At 37.4% G+C, this 26390-nt stretch overlaps 2 protein-coding genes across 6 annotated transcripts in view; one reads left to right on the top strand and one right to left on the bottom strand.

Annotated features, from left to right (window-relative positions):
• LOC122077134 (N-alpha-acetyltransferase 35, NatC auxiliary subunit) overlaps positions 1-7665 on the bottom strand; it is a 19553-nt gene extending 11888 nt beyond the window's left edge. The window contains exons 1-5 of one of the 3 annotated variants that reach the window (XM_042642948.1): positions 7437-7563; positions 7180-7339; positions 5306-5373; positions 346-504; positions 85-252 (exon numbers count right to left, since the gene is read on the bottom strand). In XM_042642948.1, coding sequence (XP_042498882.1) covers positions 85-252; positions 346-504; positions 5306-5320 — 342 coding nt within the window. In that variant the 5' untranslated portion in view covers positions 5321-5373; positions 7180-7339; positions 7437-7563. Of the gene's footprint in view, positions 1-84; positions 253-345; positions 505-5305; positions 5374-7179; positions 7340-7436 lie in introns of all 3 variants that reach the window. The other 2 variants (XM_042642949.1, XM_042642947.1) reach the window with 2 other exon arrangements.
• A 4820-nt stretch (positions 7666-12485) lies between these two features.
• LOC122076959 (ubiquitin receptor RAD23b-like) overlaps positions 12486-26390 on the top strand; it is a 16261-nt gene continuing 2356 nt past the window's right edge. The window contains exons 1-9 of one of the 3 annotated variants that reach the window (XM_042642633.1): positions 12488-12734; positions 15134-15295; positions 16450-16488; positions 16582-16691; positions 23069-23249; positions 23328-23483; positions 23574-23636; positions 24756-24803; positions 24884-24996. In XM_042642633.1, coding sequence (XP_042498567.1) covers positions 12669-12734; positions 15134-15295; positions 16450-16488; positions 16582-16691; positions 23069-23249; positions 23328-23483; positions 23574-23636; positions 24756-24803; positions 24884-24996 — 938 coding nt within the window. In that variant the 5' untranslated portion in view covers positions 12488-12668. Of the gene's footprint in view, positions 12735-15133; positions 15296-16449; positions 16489-16581; positions 16692-23068; positions 23250-23327; positions 23484-23573; positions 23637-24755; positions 24804-24883; positions 24997-26390 lie in introns of all 3 variants that reach the window. The other 2 variants (XM_042642632.1, XM_042642634.1) reach the window with 2 other exon arrangements.

Below are 26390 nucleotides of genomic sequence, written 5' to 3'. Positions count from 1 at the left end.
AAAAAAAAAAAAAAACATGGTTCACATTGAAAACCAAAACCAATAGTAAGCATCTATTAATGACAAATCTATGGAATCATTTACTTCATGGGTACGAGCATCTGAGACAACTGAAATAATAACATTGCAGGTTGCACGTATGATTCTGCAATAAGAATGTAACAAGGCATGTGGCGATGTTCTGTCAAGCCTGAGAAGATAGATGCAAGAAAAGACAGTTTGTGCCAATGAATGACCTTTGTGCCATGTTGCCTGCCATAAAAGAAGGATTTAAGATACAGGAAATATTAAAAAGGTAAAGGAAAAGGTGAGAACTACAAAAAGAAAGCATATTACTAATAATACCTCGCAAGCCCAAAGATGATCCATCACATCAATACTGCATTGAACATCAACCGTCCGGTCAAAACTTAATGGAATTGGAGCAGCACCATTTTCTATGGCTTCCTCAATAGAATGGAATCCAGAATTTTCAATACCAGAATCCATCTTTGGATCCATTATCTAATAAAATGGAAACAAAAAAGGAAAGAACAGTTTAGAAAAGACCTAATGAACATGACAGGAAATTTTCAACAATTAATTGCTTATGGAGAGATAATAGAAATCCTACTACTAGAAAGTAGAAACCTTGAGCCTTGTGACAAGTAAACCGACTAACTGATAAAAGATAGACAGGTAATTTAGGAACGTCAAATACAGTAGACAACAAAAGAGATGAAGACAGGGACAACGATTGGTAGAGTGCATGAGAAGGATGGTCTATAATACTTTGACGGTGCTTCCCCATCTACGGCAGCGTTTGCTACCTTGATTGGTGCTTCCCTTCATTGGCACTACCGACTGGGACATCTTTCTCTCTCCAAGCTTCAACATATGGTCCCTACTTGCAAGTCTTTCTCCCGTATAGAATGTGAAGCTTGTGAGCTTGGCAAGCATCACTGAACTGTTTTTCTGTCTTGTAGTCTGTCTAGGTGTCGGTCTTTATTTTCTTTTGTTCATTCTAATAACTAGGATCCATGTAGGGTTAAGAGCCGATCCGGTTTTCATTATTTTGTCACATTTGTTGATGATCAATCTAGAATGACATGTGATGTCGATCAATGGTTGTTGAGAGAAATCGACAATAATGTGTCCAGGTTCAACCCCCCGCCCCCCCAAATCAACCCAACAGCTTTGGAAGATTTTCTTCAGATTTTGTGGGCCCATGCCAGCTTGTGTTAGAAGAATGATGCTGCCAAGAAGCCATATTGCGTAGGGATTATTCTAGAAGGCTTGAGTGTGATTGCATTGAGTATCTTGAAGAATATTTGAGCTTTCAATGAGAAGATTTATCAAGTTACTATTTTGTTTACTTTTTCTATTTTAAGTTCTTTAGTCAATGACAAGTTAGATTTTAGTTACTATTTTTAGTATCCATGTTTGTTTTAGAAGGCTTGATTCTATAAAGCCTTATTAGTTTCTATTTTAAGGGGTTTCTATTTCTAAAAGCTAAAAGTCATAAAGGAGCATGTGTAGGCTACAAAAGGGAAGTTTTAATGCTGTATTTATTAAAGTTTATAAATGAGAAAAGGACACTACTGCTGTATTTATTAAAGTTTATAAATGAGAAAAGGACACTACTACAGCCACGATATGAGTTGAAAAGAAAAAAAAAATCTTATGCTGAATTTCTGTGAGATGTAGTGGCTGTGGGAGACAACTTGGGTGATAGGCCCTTGTGGGGATAGGTGGGATACTGATACAAATTTGTGGTTGAAGCAAATTGACCCTTCTGGCAATTTAGAGCGGGATGAACCGGGTCCAATTGGGTTCAGTAGGATATTTAAGTTTATTTTTTTAATTAGATTTATTATTTGTTTTTATCTTTTAATTTTCTATTTTAATGGGCTAATAAGTGGTAGAATCTATTTAAGAGTTTAGAGTCCAAGTTAGAGTCCCGCTTTGTTTCAGTTAATGGTTAGGAGTCTTTAATTTCTTATACCTCTTGTAATCATGTTTTATTTACAGATTTGAAGAATGAAACTTTGTTTTGAGTTGTGCCGGATTGATATGAATCAAGTCGTGTGACCATATCCACTTCTCTATCCCCCTCTGAAATCTCTCTCTTCCTCTTCTTCTCTCCCCTCCCCTAACAGTCTTTTAATTATTCCTATTTTTTTAGTTTTGTTTCCTACAAGGTACAACTTGCGATACAGGAGGAATGAAAAGGAGTTCTTCGAATCTTCATCTCTAATTTGTTGGGCTTGAAGTGTTGGCTCAAAGACACCCAAAGGCCCAAACTCTGACTCCAGAACCTCCTTCCATCCTGGGATTCAAGCCTTTGAAGGCATCCAATACTGTGAAGTTACCCTGGTCTAATTTCAGTGATCAAATGCCCTGGCTTCGGTGATGTATGCTATTATTTCTTGCTGGAATCAATAGAACATGGTTTGGCAATGCTTCATCTGAAATCTCAGGCCAAATCATAGCCTCTTGAGTGAGCTCTTCCCTTCGAAATCCAAGCCCTTTCTGCTGGTTTTTAGCTGCCATGAGGTTGAAGACCACCTCATGTGTGAATTGCGTCTTTATCCTTTTATTTCTACTCTTTATTAAGTAATGTTAACCCTCATTTTCTCTTTATTTACTCTACACTTTACTTTATCCTTGTTCCAAGGTTGTCCCCTCACAAAAATTCCTATTTCCCTTCATATCGCATTACTTATTTTAACTAGCAACTTACCCTTTTAAGATTCTCTTTATTTACAAACTACCACCCTCTTATAAGCTTCAAAATATTTACTCTTTTGCCATTAAGCCCTTAATTTGGGTCTTATATTACTTGGGTGGGTCCATATGAGAACCAAATAGGGTATTTTGACCCGGGTTCCACATCAGTTACCTTCTCTACAGAAGGTGAGAAACCTACATATCTTTCTTCTTCCTCCCCTTTTTTCCTATTTTCTGTTTTATTCCCGGTTTCTATTTGATGTTCTGCCATTAACCAACCCACTGAGGTCAATTGTGGTACTGTGTTGCTGGTATCATTGCTGATTGATGTTTGAAGACCAATCAACATAATCTCGACAAAAGCAGGTCCAGGGGTGGTTATCTACCTTGGGCTGTATTGTGTTGGAGGTTTCTGCAGCAGATTTTGATTCACTATAACTACAGACTCACCCATTGGATCCCGCTCATATTTTGACTGTGAACTCAACATATTGAGAACCTCCCTTCGATGATGACTTCATGTTCATCTATAGTTTTGATGTTGCTACAATAAGATCTTACTGGGGGTTAGGTTCCTTGAGTCCTAGCCTTACAATATTTGGTATCAGAGACAGGTTGGACAGATGACGGAGTTCATGGTTGCTGATCGAGCAAAAGTCTGATTCAACATCTCTACCAAACTCGTGGACGAGTTTTTTTCCAGTTGGGAGAGTTGATGTAGATCAATGGTGGTTGAAAGAAATAAAAAATAATGTGTCTAGGTTCATCCCCCCCCCCCCAAATTGACCCAGCATATTTGGGATACTTTCTTCAGATTTTGTGGGCCTATGCCAACTTGTTTTAGATTTTAGAAGAAAGATGCTGCCAAGAAGCCATATTGCTTCGGGATTATTCTAGAAGGCTTAAGTGTGATTGTGTGGAGAATGAAGAAGATTTGAGCTGCCAATGAGAGGATTTTATCTAGGTATTGTTTTGTCTACTTTCTATTTTAAGTTCTTTAGTCAATGGCAACTTAAAATTTAGTTTCTATTTTTAGAATCCATGTTTGTTTTAGAAGGTTGGAATCTATAAAGCCTCAATAGTTTTTACTTTAAGGGGTTTCTATTTCTAAGAATTAAAAGTTGTAATGCAGCATTTGTAAGCCATGCAAGGGAAATTTTATTTGTTCTATTTGTTAAAGCTTATAAATAAGAGAGAAGAGGCACAACTACAGCCACGATTCGAGTTATATATATATATATATATAAAATACGGGAAATAAACTTTTTTATTATTAAAAAATAAATAAATAAATAAGCCTATGCTGGATTTCTGTGAGATGATTTGGGAGTTGCCCGAACAATGACAAGCTATGAGAAAGTATTAGTGCAGACTTGCGAGTTGCTCCAATCAATGACAAGCTCCAAGAAAGTTGTTTGAGGTGGTATGGCCACATTCAATGGAGGCCTGATGATGCCCCAATAAGGAGGAGTGATATGATTCGATTGAAGAAGCAAAACGATCTAGTGGCATGCCTAAAATGACCATAGAAGAAGTAGTGACGCATGAAATGCATAACCTAGGTCTTGTCCCAAGTATAACCTCGGATAGATCCGATTGGAAAGCAAGGATCCATGTAGCCGAAACCATTTAGCTGAGATTTTCCTGACTTGCTGGAGTAGTGCCCCTTTCTTTTACTTTCTTTTCTCCTATTTGTTGTTGTTGTTGTTGTTGTCCCAGTTTCTATTTGCTGTTCTGCCATTAACCGACCCACAGAGGTCAATCGTGGTACTGTGTTACTGGTATTATTGCTGATTGATGTTTGAAGACCAATCAACATAAGCTCGAGAAGCAGGTCCAGGGTTGGTTTTCTACCTTGGGGCTGTATTTTGTTGGAGGTTTCTGCAGCAGATTTTGATCCACTATAAATACAGACTCACTCATCAGATCCAACTTATATTTTGACTAAACTACACATATTAAGACCACCCTTCAATGGTGACTTCATGTTTATCTAAAGGTTTAATGTTGCTATAATAAGATCCTACTTGGGGTTGGGTTCCTTGAGTCCTGGCCTTACATTAACATGGTTGTATCTTTTAAAGGATCATTCCAAGTTTGTATCTGTTTTCAAACAATTTTATAATGAAATTAAAGTTCAGTTTGGTGTTTGTTTTAAAATTTTGTGTACTGAATGCTTTTGAAATTATTCAACATGAAATTTCTTCCTTTTGTTCAGATGATGCTATTATCCATCAAACTAGCTGCTTTTATGCACCCCAACAAAAAGGTGCAGCGGAGAGTAAAAAAAAAAAACTGCCATTTGTTAGAAATTGCTAGATCCTTAATGTTTCATGAGTGTCCCCATGAGTGTCCCCAAACTTATCAGGGATATGTTGTTTTGACCTCATTTTTGAGATCTTCCATGATAGGTAATGTTTACTGGGAGTGATAGAATCTCCCCCCCCCCCGCCACCTTAAAATGCAGGAACATTTTTGAGATCTTCCATCCAGATCACGAACTTCCTTGGAGGGATGCAAAGCTTGCAGTGCAGAGATAGTTAGGAAGTGTAGTACAAAATTGAACATACAAAAGGTGATAAGGATTTAGCAGTACCTCCAAGGCAGACATAGCAGCAAAGAGACTGAAATTTTCTCCATGAATGAGTTCACCATCTCGAAGATCTACAGGAAAAAGAAAGAAGAGTTAGCTAAAAGCACAACAGCTTGAAATGTCAGAGAACATGCAGAATATAGCATCAGATTATTTTAGCCATGCATGCTAATGTATCCAGAAAACACGCTAAGAAAGATTAGAAAGAGCACTTATCACTAAAGGCCCATCAATCTGAAAATAATGAAAATGAAGGAAAAATGCAAAAGAAAGAGAATTGTTTTACTGGGATAAGGTCCCCACATTTATGTCATAAAAATCGAAGGAATGAAAGGATATGGCTTCACATAAAGTATAAGAGTTGTATTAGAAAGAAATATAGTAACCATAGAAAGTATACTAAAAAATTGCAAATAAAGTTGGCTAATACTTTTGGTCGCCACATTGTTTTATTTGAACCAAGATTGTTACCAACAACATTTCAAACATTCTCTATGTGGAACTAAGACCCTTTATGTTTATTTCTTTAAATTCTATAGGGGGGCATTGATTGGAGCAATGGTAAAAGATTCGGATTCCAGGGCACATGCCCAGGTTCGAGCCTCGAGGGAAGCAACTTTGCTTAAAAGAAAAAAAAAAACAAAAGAAAAGTTAGGACCGTATCCAAACTTACCCCTCCGATGACCTCGCATAGGCAGGACTATCTAAGTAATGACCCTTTATTTTTTATTTATAAACATTTGAAATATATAAGAATTTTACTGAGAATAAAAATAGATAGAGATACCAAAGGGGTTAACACGCTCCATATTCCCTGGAACTCAAGAGATATCATAGAATACAGTGCGCTTCACCAAGTCATATAAAAGCCCTAGGCATGCCTTCCTTGTCGATTTAATCAAAATAAGAACCAAACAATCTAGGCATCTCCATAATGAGAGAAGCTAGAGGTCAAGTATCCTTGATGAAGATCAAAATCTCCAGGGGCCTGCTGAAGCAGACTGAACCAACAAATAGCAGAATCTACTATAACAGTCCAATTCTAATTCTCAAAGAATGGGCCAGTCGTAAATAAGAACAATGACTCTGAGCCCTGCCCTGATTAATCATCCACTCAGGGAGACTGAATTGGAATAGATGATATACCAAGCAATCATGGGAATTCCAGTTTGGGGCTAGAGTTTTCAATGGAACATCTATCAAACTTGAATTGTTAAAGTTCTCCAAAAAAAGAGGCACAATATGTCAGTATCACATCCAATGCGGCACATGGGACAACAGTAAAATAGTTTTCATAGTGAAGAATGACTTCAAAGCGTCCCGGTAGTGCTTAACACAAGGAAATAGTAACATGAGATAGGATTTAATGTAGCAATCAGATAACTGGAAAAGAGATGAACAACTAAGATTTAGCAAGGCACTTCCCTTCCCTCCCCCCCCCCCCAAGGGCTGTGCTGCTCGTTCAGCTAGTATCTCTAGGATCATATGGGATGCCATGTCCATTCATTTACTATATACATTTTACCATGTCAAAGGATACTTGATGGTCTTTCAACCTCAAGCAAATAATTCTCCCCCGCGGGGGGGGGGGTCTTTTTTCCAAATTAACCACTTTATCCAACAGCCCGAGTTTCAATGATAATGTGGATGCATATGTAATATGTATGCCACATATTAATCGCTACTGAAAAAACTGACTAGTCAATCTTTTAGTCAACTTGTTCTCGTGGATGATAAACCATGACACTGCAGAATCAATCAAAACACCCTACACTTACCCGTGACTCCAACAATTCCTCAAAACTATCTGAGAAAAAATATTGGAACACATGAAATTAACAATGAGCTTAATGAAAAAAAATGTCTTAACACATTACACAGTCAAAAACATCGGATCAGCACAAATTTAGGGACTTTCTTGTTGCATTCAAGAGGTAGCAAACCAGATGAATTGCCCGCATCGCCATTTTACAACCTCTTGAATCAAACATTCAGACGTCCGAAACAACAGAAAATAACAAAACAGGTATTCCAAATCTGCAGATAAACTATTGCGAATTAGAAAAAGCAAAAAAATAACAGCTTAGCGAAGAAAACATAGATATAAAAAATAAAAAATCCAGAGAGACATCACCTCTACAAGCAGCTTCAAGCATAGCCGAGGAGTCGGCCCAAACCGTTTGGTCGCTAGAAGGGATTGAAGAAGGGAAGTGAAGGCTCCCTCCTCCTTCCGCTCCTCCCTCCGCCATTAGGAATCCTCGCTAACACCGTTCTTGAAGAAATAGGGAAAACGAGTGAGGAGGACTCTTTATATGAGTCTAGTCTTATTATGAATAGCCAAGATTCAGGCTTTCACAACCCCTTCGTCCTGTTTCGATGTTTACACTGTTTTGAGTCCTCTGACACTCTGCCTCAATGCCCCGGACCGTACCATGTTTACCACGCTCTGAAATTGAACCGTTTAGTAATCGGTTCGAATTTAGTATTCCCAAGCGAAATTGTTTATTAAACGGTTTGATTTTAATTTTAGAAAATAAAACCATTTCAATCATTGGTTTCGACCAATTATACCGAGTTAAACTGATATAATAATTAACCAATTATACATACTAACAAAGAACAACAAACTAAGCTCTATCCCAACTTAATGGGGTCCTTTATATAGATCCTACAAAACAAAGTTGGAGAAATTGTGGTTTAAACTATAAAGAGGGAATAAAGGGCCGCATAACTAAAAAAATGGGAAAAAGAAAAAAGAAGTGAAAATGAAAATTAATGAAAATAATCAATTATACATACTTGTTGCTGCCAAAAAAACCCCGCGAGTTGGTCCTGCACAAGCACAGACGGCGGAGGCCCGAAGCTTTATCCGGGGTTAGTCCTCCGACGCTCAAGTTAGGGTCGGTCGCATAGTTTTCAGTAAGGGAGTAATGGTAAGGGTCTGAGAGCTTATCTCCTTCCTTCTTCTCGGGCCCCCTTATAAGGTTCCTCGGGCCTAGGGTTTCCTCTTGCCTTCTGGGGTCCACCTTCCTCTCTCTCCTAGTCCCGCTCCAATACCTCTGTCCTCCTTGTGGGGAATATTCCCCTCATGCGAACGATGTGACAGAGCATGATAGTCTTGGTACTCCCTACCTGGCGGGCGACACGTGTCCTGGTGGGCGACGCGTGTCCTCACCCTACTGAGCCGTATGATTTGGCTGTATCAGACTAGACTTATTAACAAAAAACTGGTTAGTCTTGATTCTATATGCTCTCTAATGTTTTGCATTTTTTATTTTTTAGTTAATTTAAACGATCTAAATGTAAATTACTTTAAGTTGTTTTTATTTCTTAATTCACAATGGTTGAAACCCAACAATATCAGATTCCTTTTATTGGGCATCAATATAAAACTATTAAATCGACAACAAAATGGAAATCAACAAAAACCATTTTAAAAATGGGCTGATGATGGGGGAATGGTATGGTGTGGGTTGAGATCATTGGTAAACATGTTTCATAATTGTGTCACCAACACCAAACTTTGCATTTTGAGAATTGTCAACTCTTTTTTTTTTTTCCTTTTTTTTAGGAATAACTCAAGAGGACTTTACTCACGCACACTAGAGGGGAGGTGGGAAATGATAGGAAAATGGGAGTGGGGAACACATGTGACAGGTGTCGATTATTAGACCTTCCACTCTTGGCACCTACTCTACAAGCAGAGGTTGCAATCAGTGCGCTATTCACTGAATGTCTGGATCCACAATTTTCATATTCAGTCTCCCCAAGATTTCTCACGGCATCATCTCTTTCTTGAACTGTCAGCTCAACAAATATACTTCTAGTTAGGTGGAGTGTCCTCTATGTTAGTGGGTTGTGCATAAATGATTTCGCAACCAAAATTATATTTTTCTCAAATAATTCCCACAGTAACACAAGCACAAGACCAGCAATAAGAAAACCCATGCTCGCAAAACGCATGACCTTGATGACCATTTCCTTCAATATCGAAATATGGTGAAAGATAGACCATTGAAAGCAATATACTAAAAATGTTAAGGGCTAAGTTGAGTAGAGTTGATTATTATTTTCATACTATCCCTAAGAAAATAAACCAAGGATCTATCAATAGTCCATAAAAAAAAAAACATTAATTATTGTTCAAAAGTATAACCGGCCAAATTTGTATTTTAACCATCAATAAATAAATCCCAAAGGACAAGAGCTTTCAACTAGGAATCCTCTATGAATAATTAGAACCCTACAATCTAAATGACTAGATAGATAAGTTCAAGCGCGAAAATATTGAAGAAGAACCTTACGTGAAAATTTCTAGTCTCACGAAATGATAAAGCATATTAGGCGGAGATGTGAGAAACAAGGAACAAAAAACACCTAAATTGCAATATGCGGTATTGAGAACCACATGACGCTTCGTTTCGCCCCTCTTCAATTATGGTTCTGCTTACGAAGGTTCATGCCTCATCGACGCCAATCAAACCCCAATATTTGGATTTCGATTTCGGTTACCAATAATGGAGGAGAGAGAGAGAGAGAGAGAGAGAGCTTGGTGTTGCTATAAGCTTTATGCTAGGGTTGGAAATCACAAGAGGAAATGATCAAGTGTGACGCATCTCATGGTTTTATCAGGACCACGTCACATTTTCCCCTTTTTGTCTAAATTGAAACGTTTTTTTTTTTTTGGGACAGACATGGTTGGACGTGTCTATCCTAATCTGTTTATTCAGTTCGTTTTTCTATAATGAAAAAACGAATTGAAATTACCAAATGGAAGATTTCAAATTTTTTTTTTTTTCTTTTGTTCTGATGGCACGGAAAAAGATTAGAAACATATTCCTAGGCTACTACCAAACGTAGCCTTAGAGTTTTACAATAAGTCCTTGTTGGGCAAACTTGTTAAGGAATTAATAAAACATCTATAAGGATATCATTAAAGATGGTGAGATTAACAAAAAAGGGTTTGGTGGTGGGGAAAAGTATTTGCCAGATTTTACTTGATATGCATAAAATGTTGTGTTGTGTTGTGTTCATGCGGGATTAGTCAAGCCAAATGCCTGAATACCCATCGTTGATGAAAAAAAAAATGCATAAAATATTGTGTATGAAGACAAAATATATATTTGGATTTTTTAGGGATCTCTAGATACCTAGGTTTGAAATCTTTAAAATCCCAAAAGTTTATCAAATTAGGGAGCCCCTTCATTAAAGGAGTAATTACTATACCTTCCTTCCCCTTGACAAAAAAGATGGTAAAAAAGTAGGGATGTAAATGGATCAAATTCGGCTCCAATTGGAGCCTATATGAATTTGGTCTGTTTATCCGATCGGATATCTAGAATGCTATTAAATTCGAATTCGCTTATCTTAATGGTAATCGGTTATTATTCGATCCGATTTGTTTAACAAGTGGATACCCAATATCTGAATCCGAGAATCCAATTATCCAATTATAACTTAGACTTCTTTGCTTGCTCGTGTGTAATTTTAAATGAAAGCCATCACACATGCTCACTCACTCACAACAAATACGGAAATCAATTCAATCAATTTAGTTTGAGATCACATAGCCTAGAATCACAACAAAAACCAGCTTTGAGAACCTAATCCAAATTTGTTTTTCATTCAAATGTTGAGAAGATATGAGACAGAGATGGTAGATTTATCTTAAAAAAAAACACTTGGTACTCCGATAACTATATAAATCCATCATGACCAACTGAACTCAACACAAATCCATCTTTACCAGCATTACATATGATATTTTTACACTATAATTATGTAATAAAAATTAATATATTTACTTTATATTACAATAAAATAAACGGATTCATATAAATGCATACGAATATTCTTTACCATTGAATGGCTAAACGAATTGAATAATAATTGGTCCGAAACTAAGATTATCATATTGGTATCTGCTTAGTTTTCATATCGATTCGAATAATTTATGGATATGCATTTTTTGAATACAGATACCCTTAAACGAATACGAACCCAAATCGAATATGGATTTTCGACTATCCATTTACATCTCTATAAAAAATCACTGCTCCCTTTATGGCTTCTTAATTTGTCCATTATTGTTATTACATATAATTGAAGGAGTAATTATTATAACTTAACATATGTATAGAAACATTAACATTGGTTGAATATTGCAATTTTGTTTTTAATTATTGGAAATTTTCCAATGTGGCGAGTATAATTTGCTTAACATCAACTTTGTGATGCACTTTGAAAATCCAACTTATTGGATCCCATGTGGACAAAATAGTTGGTTTAATATGTACGAAGACATTAATATTTGTGGATAATGACATTTTTGTGATTATTGAATGAATAAATATTTTAGGTGGATAAGTGTGGTCCTTGCACCCAGACTCAGGATGGGGCGAAATGATCGCCCAACTGCCAATGAAAGGCCCCGAATCCTTTTCCTTTCGATGCTCATGGGTGTGCTTCCCTTGGCCTTGTGCTTATGCCGGGGCTAGGCTACCACATAAAGAACTCTCACCGTTAATAAATATTTGAATTTACCACGAGACTTGTATAGTTACCATAACAAAATAACCTCTGCACTCAAAAATACCATTCTTACATTTCATATGGGTAGCATGGCATATTTTTGTTTTCCCATCAATATAACCAAATGTGTATTTGTTACAAAAATACCATATTGGAAGACGAGTACAAAAAAAATAGTGGAGTACAGGTAGGGTGTCAAATTTGTTGTTAAATACCGATATCGCATCATACCGAATCTTAAAATGTACCAAAATTCATTTTAAAATACCAATATCAAATATCAAATACCATACTGAATTACCATATTATCGACTATACACATAATAGACAAAAAATAGATACCAAATATAAAACCGTATTTATATTAAATTAAAACGGATTTATATCAAATAAAAACTGTACTGAAAGCATACTGAGTAGAAATGTACGATACCAAATTTTACCAATTTCGATAAATTTTCTTAACATGTCATACTTACATAAACTAAAATCCAGATCAGGTTCACATACGATATTGTTCTTGTACATCCTTAGTGGACCTGATCTCACTAAACTGTACTAAATATTGAATACCGTACCGGTGTGTAGATTCCTATCTCTCGTGACATTGTTTCTTTTATTCCACTATGCATATGGCCCATAACGTGTTGGTGACGTAGCATTACACGACACTCCTCCCTCCTCTTCCCTCTTTCTCCAACGCCATTTTGTTTTTTGTTTTTTGAAGTCTCTCGATCTGTGCAAAGCTCCGGGTTTTCCTGTCTAGGGTTTTTGCCTTCATTTAGTTCCTGCAATCCTCGAAATCTATAGTAACATTCATTGCGAGTAAGCGGAGATGAAGTTGACTGTGAAGACATTGAAAGGCAGTCACTTTGAAATCCGTGTTCAGCCAAGCGACATGGTGAGTTCTCTTCTTTTTATTCTTGTAATCTATAATTGCCTTTGTCTTTTCGTTATGAAATGGGAAGAGTAATTTCAATGCTCACGTGCTTTACACCAATCTGCTGAATCAATTATTATGTCGAAGTAGCGTTTTCTTGTAATTTGAGTGTTCCCTTTCGAGAGAAAATAGAGGTTTTGTTCGTTGGACATTTTCAGAGTGCAGATAATTGGTGCAGAACGTAGATATATGTGTATTATGTATACTGAGTTTGTAGTATTTACTGAAAGTAAAATGTTAATGATTGCTGCTTATTAGAAATTTCGCAGAAGGGATTCCTTGTCTGCGCGGAACTTGGAAAAAAATTGTTTACCTAATGACGCCAAAGAGTTACTAGTAAGGATACAGGCATACAGCATCATTGACTTAGTGGAGTTAGTTTTGAGTGATTTGTAAGTTTTATTCGCGGGAGGGGGAAAAGGTATCCTTAATTTTTTTTTTTCAATGTATAATTCAAGAATTTAATTTGCATTAAGCAATAGGTAGACCAAGATTTTTGAGTCCATAGTGAACTCAATGATTAAGTGGGGCGGAGTGTTAGTCAATCAAGAAACTAATTTGAATAAGCTAGGTGTAGCAGAGATGAAGATGTTACGTGGATGTGTGGCAAAACCAGGAGCAATAGAGTAAGGAATGATTGTATTTTAAGCAAAGTGGGGGTCGCTCTGATTTAGGAAAAGCTCTGCAAGAGCCGGTTGAGGTGGTATAGTTATGTTCAAAGGAGACCTATGAAAGCCCTAGTTGGGAAGAGTGTCTAGATTCATATAGATGGTTTTAGAAGAGGTAGGGGTAAGGAAAGATATGCAAATGGCAGGGCTGGATTCTAGTATGACTGCAGATAGACTTTTGTGGAGGACAAGGACCTGCGTAGCCGACCCCTTGTAGGGGATGTTCCGGTGATGTTGTTATATCTACTGCTTTGACTTATTCTTTTACCTTATTTTACTTGTTGTTACTTAGTATTTCTATTACTTTGTAGAACATATTGGATCCATGTAGCCGACCCCATTTAGTTGGGATAAGGTTATGACTGTTGTTGTTTGTTGTAATGAACTCAGTGATTGAAATCATGCGGTTTAAGAGCTTATTGAAAAAAGGAGATATATTTGAGGACATTATCTTTAAAGAAGTGAAATTGCTGTTGCGATTCTGTACATATGCATAGTAATAAGTATTTGTGATATAAGAAAAATAACACTATTAGGCTGCGTAGCGTATGCTAGTGCCTTCCTATGTCTCTCTATCCTCCCCTCCTATGAAATGACATATCTGCCCCCTATTGTGGGAGGAGGGAGATAGACACGGGGAGGTCCTTGTATACGCTATGCAGCCAGACAAGGAATTCAATCCCTTATAATATATACATAGTGGAGAGTGAATTTTGTATATGTGAAGGTATAGAATGCAAGTATTAAAGCTCCAAGAATGTCGTTTGAGGTGGTATGGCCTTGGGATGCTCCAATAAGGAGGAGGAATTAGATTCCGGTGGAAGGAGCTAAAAGAGTAGAGAGATAGGGGCAGACCTAAAATGACCAGAGGAGTAGTAGTGAGGTAAGACATGTAAAGTTTAGGTCTTGCCTCTCGTATGACTTCAGATAGAGCTGTTTGGAGGGCAAGGATCCATGTAGTAGACCCCATTCAGGTAGGATGTTTTGGTGGTGCTGCTGTGTTCCCTTTCCTTACTTTATTTATTTATTTTTTCCCTCTCATGGATCCGTGTAGCTGACCCCATTTAGTTGGGAAAAGGCTCAGTTAGAGCTCTTGTCCCATTACATACATATACATGCATGCATGCATAAAAATGCGCCTAATATGTAAGTAGTACTTGGTGGAAAGGAAAAAAACTTTTCATAATCATTAGAAGTTAGACTCATGGCCCTTGTCAAAGGTCGGAGACGGAAATGAGTGTGTGTTTTATTAATATTTGCAGCTTCTAGAATTTTTTTTTTTTTCATTTTTTTGGGGATATGGAGAGAAGGGGAGGGTTCTAAAAGACCTAACTCTCCACTCAACTGAGGTACCTGTGCACTGCATTTGCATTTAAGTTATAGTTGTGGTCAGACAAATTGGAAACCAGCTGTTGCTATCTATATATCATATTATTAGGAAGCATTATAAGATATTGGGGTCATTCTTTCATTTTTCTTTTGGTTCCTTTTGTTGAAATTTCTGGATTTGTATTTTATTTTTCTAAGTTGTCATTCTAATACTTGCTTTATTTGCATTCCTTAGCCATGTGATGTTTAACATGAATCAATTCAATGGATCGATGTTTATTGCATATTAATTTGTAATTTGTTACGTAACTTATTTAGGAAGTTGTTACTGATTAGTTGGAACCTCTCATTTCTTTTTCCTAGATCATGGCTGTAAAGAAGAATATTGAAGATGTACAGGGAAAGGACAGCTATCCATGTGGGCAACAATTATTGATTCATAATGGAAAGGTGTTGAAAGATGATACTACTCTGGAAGAGAACAAAGTCAGTGAAGATGGTTTTCTTGTTGTCATGCTTAGCAAGGTACCAAATCCTTAACTGTATCTTATAATTTGTTTAGCCAGTTTTTTGGTAGCATGATAATAATTGCTTAAATGTTTTTGTTATCATCCATCTTGTTCCTTAGTTTAGTGTGTTCTTGGGAATCATTTTGTTAATATGACTTAATGTTTATTGCAGAAGTTTAAGCTTTCACCCTATATTCTTGAAGTTATTTTGTTATTGTTTCGTTATTGTTTTGGCTTTCTAATATCTGTTCCCTTCCATGTTTGCGTAATCTTTACAGTGTCCTTGAGACATTATGAAAACAAATTATTTCGCAGATGGTCATGGTGGGGCTAGGGATAGCTCAACCTGACCCAACCTTGGGTTTGCGATTGCCCAGCCTGAGCCAATTGCAATCATAAATTTTCAATCCCACATTCTGACGGGTGCTGTTTGGGCTGCCTTGCGTGGGCTTAGTGAGTATAAAAGCTATTGAATAGAACTCTCTTAGCATATGGAACTTATTATATTAATCCAAAGTTTTAAAAAACTAATATAACCTGATGTATACTTGTAGTGACTTACTATCACTAAATCGTTACAATTATCGCACAGTCTAAACCTCAACGTAGGCCCACACAACCTGAAACCTAAGAAGTCCATCCCAGGCTCAGTTCCTCCCTTCCCAAAGTTGGGCTTGAGAGGGTTCTGTAAATGACCTATTCAGTGCATGATGGCCTTGTTTATATCTGAAGCCAATTCTTGGATTTGGTGGGGTCATATGGTGTAGGATTATAGGTCAACCCTATTGTCTTACAAAGGTGGGCTGTTAATAGAGAGGGTTGCCAATGAAGGATGCTGGGTTTGTAAATTTAGTTGTTGGAAGAGACCAGCTTTCAGATGGTTGATTGTGGTCCTGTGGAAATAGCATTACCTCAGCAAGTAATTTGAATGAAGAGTGAAAGAAATGATGTACTAGAATCAATCTACTATCACTCCATGGTTTGCTCCTGGCATGTGAAACATTACAATATTACACCATTGAAGGAATTTGAGTATGGCATTTGGAGTGGAGTGGGAGGGCCCTCTAAATGCGGTTGCCATCAAGTTTCTCGGTGTGATGCTTTTTTGTTACATTATTCTTTGTATTTCCTTAATTCCTTCTGTGGTTCTCATTAGTTTTCATCCTGCAGAGCAAAACCTTGGGATCAACGGGGGCCTCATCTGCTCAGGTACTCTTGCTGCGTAATTCTAACTATCACAGGATGTAACTTTTTTCTTCTTCATATGTTTTCTAATGAAGTTCTGCATTTCCCTGAGATCAGGCACCAACAACTGCAGCAGCAGCTGCACCAACAAATGCAGCAGCACCTGCACCAACAACTGCAGCATCTTCTGTTCCCACTGCTGCAGCTGATGCTACTTCACAAGCACCGTGAGTTTATATGCTTCTATGTATTTCAAATATAGTCATCTAGCATATCCGTGTGGTTTCTTACTTTCTTATCTATGGTGCTTCAATGAGAACTATGATTAATGCAGATGGATCAACATCTGTTATTTATTCAACATCTAAGTTATTTATTTATTGTCATCTTTTCTTGGATATCAGGTTAATGGAACTGTGATGTCTTATTCTTGACTTCAACTTTTAGTTTTCATGTTAACTTGATCATTGCCATGTCCCGTGGTATGTAGCTTGTTTGCCTCTTTTTCAAAAGATGATGGATTTGGTCGACCTAGATGGTGAATGTAACTTCTGTTTTTGCTTTTACCTTGGGTTGGGATAGCATGTCACAAGGTTGATTTCTTTTGGTAAACCCTATTGCCAAATCCTTGCTAGTCTCCAAATATTATCTTCATGTGATAAAATAGTCTCTGTTTCTCCTATGGGCAATATTGGTAGAATTTTTAAGTTATTAGCACCTTCCTACATGACCCAAGCTTGGATATATTAGTTTTTAATTGTTTATCAAAGAGGTGAAACATGGATGGATGAAATAGGTTAGATAAGAATTAAGCTGAGTTGGAAGACTTTAATCTTTGGTATACTGGGGATAAAACTCAAAAGTAATAGAAGTGAAGTGGGCACAGTAGTGGATAAAGATTTAAAGAATGATGTGGTGGATGTTAAAGGATTTGGAGATAGGATTACATCCATCAAGCTTGTGTTGGAGAAAGAGGTTATCGGTATAATTAGCGGTTATGCACAGGCAAGAAGGATTGGATGAAAGTAGTCAGTTCCAAACTTACAATTTTGGGAACACATGGATGGATCAATGCAAGGTTTTGGTGAAGGAGAAAGGATTGTAATAGGGGGTGATATGAATGGACATGTTGGGAAAGATCGTAGAAGCTATGGAGGTGTACATGGAGGATATGGTTTTGAGAGAGGTAACATGGACATGTTACCTTCAAAAGTTTGCTTCATGGTAGCCAAATAGATTTCTTCCTAACTAGAAGATCGGGATTGTCATGTAAGGGCTTTATGCCAGAGGAGTGCCTAACCACACAACATAGAATAATGGTCATGGATATGTGCCTCACTACACAGATTGTAAACAATGTGAGCTTATTTGCCTTAGGATGGAGCTTAAAAGGATATATTTTGAAATCATTCACTGATAAAGTGGTCAAGCAAGGGAAAATGGGATTTTGAGGGAAACACTAATACAATGTGGAACGAGATGACTACTTGTATTAAAAAGGTTGCTAAAGATGTACCAGGCGAATCGAAAGGAAAAAATCCAGTCCTCTAGGGAGACTTGGTGGTGGGATTATAATGTTCAATCCGCCATAAGACTAAGAAAGCTAGTTTGAAGACATGGCAAAAGACTAAGGATGTAGAGGATTTGCAAAGGTATAAATTTGCTAGAAATGAAGCTAAGAAGATTGTGGAAAAAGAAAGAGTAAAGAAATATGAATATCTTTATAACAACAGAGCACAAAGGAAAGGGAAAAAGCTATCTATAAGATAGCTAAAATAAGGGAAAGTAAGAGTAGAGATTTCGACCATGTTAGATGTATTAAAAGTGATGATGATTGAGTGCTAGTTAGTAAGGGTGAAAACATTACGAAGAGATGGGAAGAGTTTTTTTATGGCCTACAAAGTGATGACATTCTGAGTAAGAGTAGCCTAGAAGACTGCATAACTCATCGAGACGCCACACGCCATAGATATATACGAAAGGTTAGAGTGTCTAAAGTTAAAGAAGCCTTAAGAAAGATGAAAGTTGGGAAGACACTAGGTCCTGGTGAGATCCCAATAGAAGTTTGAAAGAGCTTAGGATTATCTGGTGTATCTTAGCTAACCAAATTGTTTAACAAGATTATGAGTACAAGGAAAATGTTAGATGAGTGGAGCAACATTGTAGTTCCGATCTACAAACATGAAGGTGGTATTCAATGCTGCAATAACTATAGAGACATAAAACTAATGAGTCTATAAAAGTATCGGAGAAGGTTATCTAAGAAGAGAATCTACTTTTTCGAAGAACCAATTTGGTGTTATGATAGGTAGATCAACGATATAAGCTATTTCCTTACTCCGGAGATTTATGGAAAGATTTAGAGTTTACATGAAGGATCTCTATATGGTCTTTATTGACTTAGAAAAAGCCTATAATAGAGTCTCTAGAGAGTTAATCTGGCTTGTACTAGATAGAAGAAAATTATTGTGTAAGTATGTTGAAATAATAAAAAATATTAATGAGGGTGTGGTTTAGTGTGAGAACTATGGGGCGTCAAGGTAGTTCCCAATCACAATTGGGTTACATCAAGGATCAACTTTAAGCTCTTAGTTACTTGTTTACATTTATCATGGATGATTTAACCAGGAACATTCAAGATGAGGCTTTTTGGTGTATGCTTTTTGTTGATAATATTGTTTTGGTGGATGAGACAAAAGCTGCTATCAACGCTAAGTAGGATAGTTGTATGATCGACTATGACATATGGGGCGGAATGTTGGATAGTTAAGGCTCTCTTTGGTATCATTTTTATTTTTTTATTTTTGCTTATTTAAAAGGAGTCATTAATGAAAACTATTTTTGATAAACACTAAAAACTATTTGGTAAACATTAGACATAATGAAGTATGAGATGAAAAATTGTTTGGTAATTACAAAGGTTTAAATAATCCTAAATAATGGGTGAAGGGATTCTCAACACCCATTTTTCTTAACCCTGCTGCTCCATCTGGAATAGACTTCGGCACCAGCCTTGTGAGTTCTAACTCTTGCTAGTCTTTTGAACCGTTGCCCCCTGCCATTTAGATTGCCGTAGCCGGTACCATTTGAGCAAATCACACCAATCGCCGTTGCACTTCCGTGTTGCCATTGCAACAATTGCTGTCTTTTGAGTTCTAAATGCATCTTCTCACTTTTCATCCCCATATCTTCATATGCAAGTGCTAATGTGCAGCTGCTGTCTTCATATGCCAGAAGTGTTGATTGCTCAAGGAAGGGAAGAAAGGCGAAGAAGTGAATGGATTGGGGATTTGAGGAGCACTGGGTATAGGAAATGAGAGTAATGGTGAAGATAGGAAAGCGTCGCTGCCTTGGAGGTTTAGAGCATCAATCCTTATTTGGAAAACAATTTTTAACATTTATCAACGGCTTCACGTCAAAACCTTCCATCTTCCCTCACAATCCCAAACACCTTTGTTCGTTCATCTCGGTCTAGCAGAAAATCCATGTAAGAATCCAACACATCGTCTGATTCAACAATCAAATGTTGCAAGAAGAAAATGAAATAGAAGAATAAGAAGAGGGGCGAGGGGCGAGGGGCTTGGATTTCTAATTTTGAAAGAAAATGACTATTTTACCCCTCCAGATTGGGACTACAAAGATGTGCTCATTAAAGTTCAGCACAGAAATGACCGAAAATCATTTTCGGCCGAAACACATAAATTACTTTTGATCTATTTGTGGTTTTTGTTTTTTATCATTAAAAAAAAAAAAAAAAAAAAAAAGAAACAAACTCCATAAATGATACCAAATTCTATCAAAACCCTTTTTGGGAACAAAAATAAAAAAGAAGATATCGAAGAGGGTCTAAGAAGCGTCATATAAATAAATTAAGTGTAGCAGAGATGAAGATGTTGAGATGGATGTGCGGCAAAACTAGGAAGGATGAAGTAAGAAATCACCACATTAGTGCTGATTTAGGAGTTACCGGATACATGATAAGCTCCGCGAAAGTCTTTTGAGGTGGCATTGCCATGTTTAACGGAGGCCTTGGGATGCACCAATATGGAGGAGTGATCAGTGATGATTGAGATTTAAGGGACTAAAAGAGCTAGGGGCTAGCTTAAAATGACCCTAGAAGTAATGCAGAAAGACATGCATAATTTAGATATTGACTCAAGTATGACCTTGAATAGAGCTATTTGTAGGGCAAAGATCCATGAGCCGACCCCATTTAGGTGGGATATTGTTGATTTGTTGTGATGTTGTGATGTTCTTTTCTTTTTACTAGTATATATATATATATATATTTTTAATTTGAAATTTTGTCTTTGCTCGGTTCCATGTAGCCGACCCCATATTAGTTGTGATAAGGCTGAGTTTTTTTATTGAAACGCACTTGTGAAAAGAAGCTACTATTACGGAGAACCAATTTTTTTTGTTTTATGTGAGGAAGATCCACAACATAAGCTATTTACTTAGAAGACTCATGGAAATATTTAGAGATATTTAAAGATTGCGAGAAGGATCACCATATGGTCTTTATTGACCTAGAAAAAGCTTATGATAGAGTCCCTAGAGAGTCAATCTGGAAAGTACCAGAGAAGATAAGTGTTTCAAGTAAATATGTGGACATAATTAAAGATTTAAAGATATGTATGATGGTGTGGTGATTAGTGCAAGAACTGTGGGTGGTCAAGATAGTGAATTCCCAATTATAATTGGGTTACATCAGGATAAGTTTTGAGTCTTTATTTGTTTGCGCTTATCATTGATGAATTAACCATAGACATTCAAGATGAAGTTCCTTAGTGTATGCTTTTTGCAGATGATATTGTTTTAGTGGATGATGGAAAAGCATGGTTTAACGCCAAGTTGGAGTTATGGAGATCAACCTTGGAATCAAAAGGTCTTAAAAAAAGTAGAACAAAAACGGAGTATATGGTGTGTAACCTTTGTTACATAAGGATAGATAATGAGATGGTGAAAATTGATGAGGGGGAGGTTCTGCAAAGTGATTATTTTAGGTATATGAGCTCAATCATTAATAAAGAAGGTGATATAGGAGATGATGTTTCACAAAGAATTAAAATAGGATGGATGAAATGGGGAGGGATGTCCGAAGTGTTGTGCGATCAACATATTCCTTTAAAACTTGAAGAAAAAATTTATATAATAAAGTAAAAACGTTCCCTACATTTTATATTAGGATTTGTTTTTTGCACACTACCACTTTTTAGCCTCATGGATTGATAATTTGGAAGGGTGATCGTTGGACAGCTTTAGGTCCTCCTTAATAGGCCACTAATTAAAATTGGTGGCCAATCTCAACTATATGGCACACGATGAATGGGTCCCCCCAACCCTAATTTTCCAATGACTTACTATTTTTTTTATTTTTTTCGGGGTGAATATGAAAATAAATAACAAGGGGAAAATGGGGAGGAAATATACAAGACCCGAAGGCCCAAGAAATAAGAAGATACACCCCTAGGGGGGATGGGGGAAGTCAAAATAGACAAAGGAAGACCCCAGGAGAAATTCGTTTGAGGTGGCATGGATATGTTCAACGGAGGCCTTTGGATACTCCATTGTAGAGGAGTGATTTGATTGAGATTGAAGGAACTAAAAGAGCTAGGGGCAAACCTAAAATGATCCTAGGAGAAGTGAGGAAAGACATGCATAGCTTAAGCCTTTTATCAAGTATGACGTAGATTGAGTTGAGTGGAGGGCAATGTAGCCGACCCCATATAAGGCTGAGCTATTGTTGTATTGACATGAAATTTACTAGTACCTACTGTTTCTTATGTTCCTTTCATCTAGTACATATTAAATATATTCTTTATTGTATATCAACTAATGGGAGTGACAACCACAAAGAACATCTGTATCGAGGAGTGCTTGATATTTGTTGGTTGGTGCCTTTTCTTCTCCCAATGTTTATGGCCTCTGTTTATGAATAAATAAATAGATTCCTAGGTAACTCCTGTTGAATTTGTGGATACCAGATGGTTGGAAATGTCCAAATAGTGAAGCCTTTGTTTATGCACCATTAGAGAGTAGTCTAGGAACATGATGATCCTGACTAATTTGCATGTGGCCTACCTGTAGCCCTGTTCTGCCAGAAGACTCATTAGAGATTTTTTAAAGTTCTTATCTGCATGTATCATATTTAGGAATTTGGAAGCTTTTAAATTCATTACAGATGATCTTATTTTGGTGCATAAATTGGAATTCAAAATCAAATTTGGGAGTACATCCAAGAAACAGAAAATTATAATTCTTTTCCCTGGATACTTTTGGCCTTTTTGGAACCAAATATGCTAGGTGATTCCAATTAATCTTAGAAGAGTAATCATGGATGGTAGATATAAGTAAATGGTTTCTTCTTTTTTCATGTTTTCTGTGTTCTTTTAATAACTTCATTCTTTTGGTAGGTAAAATTTGTCTTCTTTTGTTTTTCATGTTTTGTGTTTGTTCTTTTAATAAATTTTGTTTTGGTCTTTAAAGAAAAAAATGTCAATGACTCTTGCATTGTTTTTGGGTGGATAAGTGGTTTTTCTGTTGTTGTTGTGCCTACTGTGGCTACATATCCTGATGCTATAATTTTAAATTGTCAATGCAGGGTGCCTATTGATGATGCCTATGGTCAAGCTGCATCCAATTTAGTTGCTGGTAGTAATCTTGAGCAGACTATTCAACAAATAATGGATATGGGTGGTGGTAACTGGGATAAGGAGACTGTTACACTTGCTCTTCGTGCAGCGTACAACAATCCAGAGCGTGCCATTGATTATTTATATTCTGTATCTCCAAACTTCATTGTGGTCCACTAGATGCTTTTCTTGGGGCTTGGCAACTGATATTGGTCTTGCTTTCTTCAGGGTATTCCAGAAACTGCAGAGATTGCTGTTCCTGTAGCTCGTCTTCCTTTGAATCCAGCATCTGGTGGTGCTAACCCCACTAATCCAACAAGTGTAGCAAGAACTGCACCTGTTGCCGGAGGGCCTAATTCTTCTCCTCTGAATTTGTTTCCACAGGTGTGTACTACCATTTAGCTGTAATGACAGGTCTAGCATGTTGCATTTATATGCTTCTCTTTCATTATTCTAAAGTTAGGATTCATGCAGGAGGCTCTCAATTCTGGTGCTGCTGGGGATGGATCCCTTGATTTCCTCAGAAATAACCAACAGGTGTGGCTCCTTCTCTGTTCTCTTATTTTTTTTCCCAGCGATAGTCATCATTTTGTTGGATGTAATATTTGGGCTTTATTTGGATTTATTAGTGTCAATAACTGGGGGTGGACAAGAAATCCAAGTTAAGTTCCAGAATCTAATTGTTCAACTACAATTTCACAGGCATACATGATACGAACAAAGACAAAACGGAATAATTAGAAATTTGTTTCCCTTTTCATTTCTTATCCATTTAGTTGCGATAAGGCTGAGTTGTGTTGTTGTTGTTTCATTTCTCATCCATATCTATCGTGTAGTGACTTGCAATAACCTTGCCCTGCATATGCCACCAGTGACGTTAACCCGTATCTACCAGTTACCAAAGAAAAAAAAGACCTATATCTTCCTTATTTTTTTGTTTACAGCTAACCCCAATGGTCATTTGAACTGTATCTACATAATTTTTTGTCAGTTACTAATAAATACACCACATTGTCTGTTTTCACTGAATAACTTCAATGTAATTATTTCTTCTGACATCATGATCCTTTTCTATGTTTGTGCTACGAAGCGATATTCAATACATTGAGGTGGGTGAAATTGCACCTCTTTCCCCTTGGGTCTGTGGGCCTTCCGTGGCAGAAACATTAACAAACTTTAGAAATTTGTCTCTTGCCTCCACGCCCAGCCCAGCCCAGCCCACCCCAAAAGAGAAAGGTTTTTTGTCTGAAACTTTTGGAATGGAAAAATTGCAGCAGCAAGAAGTTGATTTCTGCTCCCAAAAGACAAGGTATTGGTAACTTTTGGAATGTAGGCTTCTGTTCTTCAAACCCTGAAGATACCTTCAACCTTCAGTCTCTTACTCTTGAGATAAGGGTAAGAAACCAAAGTTTGCATCTAATTTAGTTAGGAGATTCAGATACTTTTGTGGGTTTCTTTTTTGCTTTTGTTATGGTTTGTGGAATGACTAGATGAATTCTACTTTTTTTAATTGCTAGAAAATGATGATGTGCTATGGGCATATTGTTATTCTAGTTAAAATCTATTGTTCGTTGTTTCCATTACAATCCAAGTTTGGTATCATATCTGATTTTTATTTTTTATTTACTCCTTTGAACTTTTTGGGCTTATTTCTAGTTCCAAGCATTGCGTTCAATGGTGCAGTCAAATCCACAAATTCTACAGGTCTGTGAATTGCTACTTTGGAGGATTTTAATTACTTGTGCTCATGTTTCAAATGTTCTAAACTGTTCGTCCTGTTACAGCCAATGCTTCAGGAGCTGAGCAAGCAAAATCCCCAACTTCTTAGATTGATCCAGGAGCATCATGCAGAGTTTCTTCAATTAATAAATGAACCTCTTGAAGAAGGTGCTGAAGGGTGAGTGTTTTGACACACTTCAGCTTGACTATTTTATGGAAAATACTAAGAAAGAATTAATGTTACTGCTGCTACTGATCAAAGTAGATCTCAAAACTGGTTATGGTGAATCCACTTCACTCTGTCTTCCTTATATTTGTCCAAAGTTGTTTTGGCAGTAGGGCTAGTTATGATGTCATTAAATTCCGTTATCTAGGGCTTGCTCACTTGAAATGTAAACTCATTATTTGAGTTGCTTGGTGGAAGTGGGTGTACAATTTGTGTTTTAATATTCGTGTTGAAGGGAAGGAGACAGAAGAAGGCCAAAATGCAAAAGCTAGCAGCAAGGGCTGCCTCTGATGACTCTGATAGTGATGATGATTTCTGATGATTTGAGACAAGAGGCAGAGTGGAGATAGTTCCAGCATGCTAGGGCAGAGAGCCAAGTCTCACATCAGATGGAGAGGGTTAGGGCTGCAGAGATGGGAATAGGAGCTGGTGCCTCTAGCTCTAGACAGCTGCACCTGAGGCAGGGCCTGCAGGAGAGAGGAGGAAGAAGCAGAGGCAGGGGTTTTGCCTTTCAGGGGATCACAGAGTGTGAGGGCACCCCCACCACGAGTACCAATACCAGATGAAGATCCCATTGAGGTTCTTCAGCAGGATCCTTTGATATGCAGGACTCAGGATACCAGACGAAGAACTATAAAGCAAATATGGGGTAGTTGGAAAGGGAAACTTGGGGAGTGCCATTTTAAAGTTCTTCTATCTTAGCATCCCAGCTAATGCTGCTTAGGGAACATACTACCAGGCCTAAGAGTGAAGGGGCCCATTCCATGGGAATTGATGAATGTTATTTGCCCCAGCAAGTTTGAGGACCTGATCTGGCCCCCGAAACCATACATAAAACTCGATAAAAAGGGTATAGGTTCTGGTTGAAATTTTGGTTTCGACTGAAACCTCGAACCTTGGCAGGGATAACATCATGGTCTGAAGGGAAGTAGTAGTCGTGTCGAGGGAATAACTCTTCTCCATAGTGGGTTATTAGACATCTCTAAGATGGTCCTCCTGTTTGTGAGATGAGTAAGGTTGGCTCGGTTTCCCTCCTTGTGGGGAGTTGAACTGCTGAATAACCTCATTATGGCTACCATGGTTTAGGGTATAGGAGAGGATTTTCGGCTTTGGTACGAAGTGGAAGTTGCAGGTTCAGTTGAGTTTCAAAGGGATATCTCTTATCAGGGTTGGAATGAAGGGCTAAGAATCTAGGGTTTAAATCGCCCTTGAGTTTGGAATAAGAACCCAAAGTATCAGCCCAAAGCTTGAAGACCAAGGAGTTCCAACAACTTGTTCTTCAGCCCCTCAGTACCACCAACGACTGAGAATAGGGTGAAAACAGAATAGGGAGAGAGGAATATGGA

The sequence above is a fragment of the Macadamia integrifolia genome, chromosome 4, assembly GCF_013358625.1.
Source record: "Macadamia integrifolia cultivar HAES 741 chromosome 4, SCU_Mint_v3, whole genome shotgun sequence".
NCBI classification, from domain to species: domain Eukaryota; kingdom Viridiplantae; phylum Streptophyta; class Magnoliopsida; order Proteales; family Proteaceae; genus Macadamia; species Macadamia integrifolia.
This window is presented reverse-complemented; position numbering and strand designations above follow the sequence as displayed.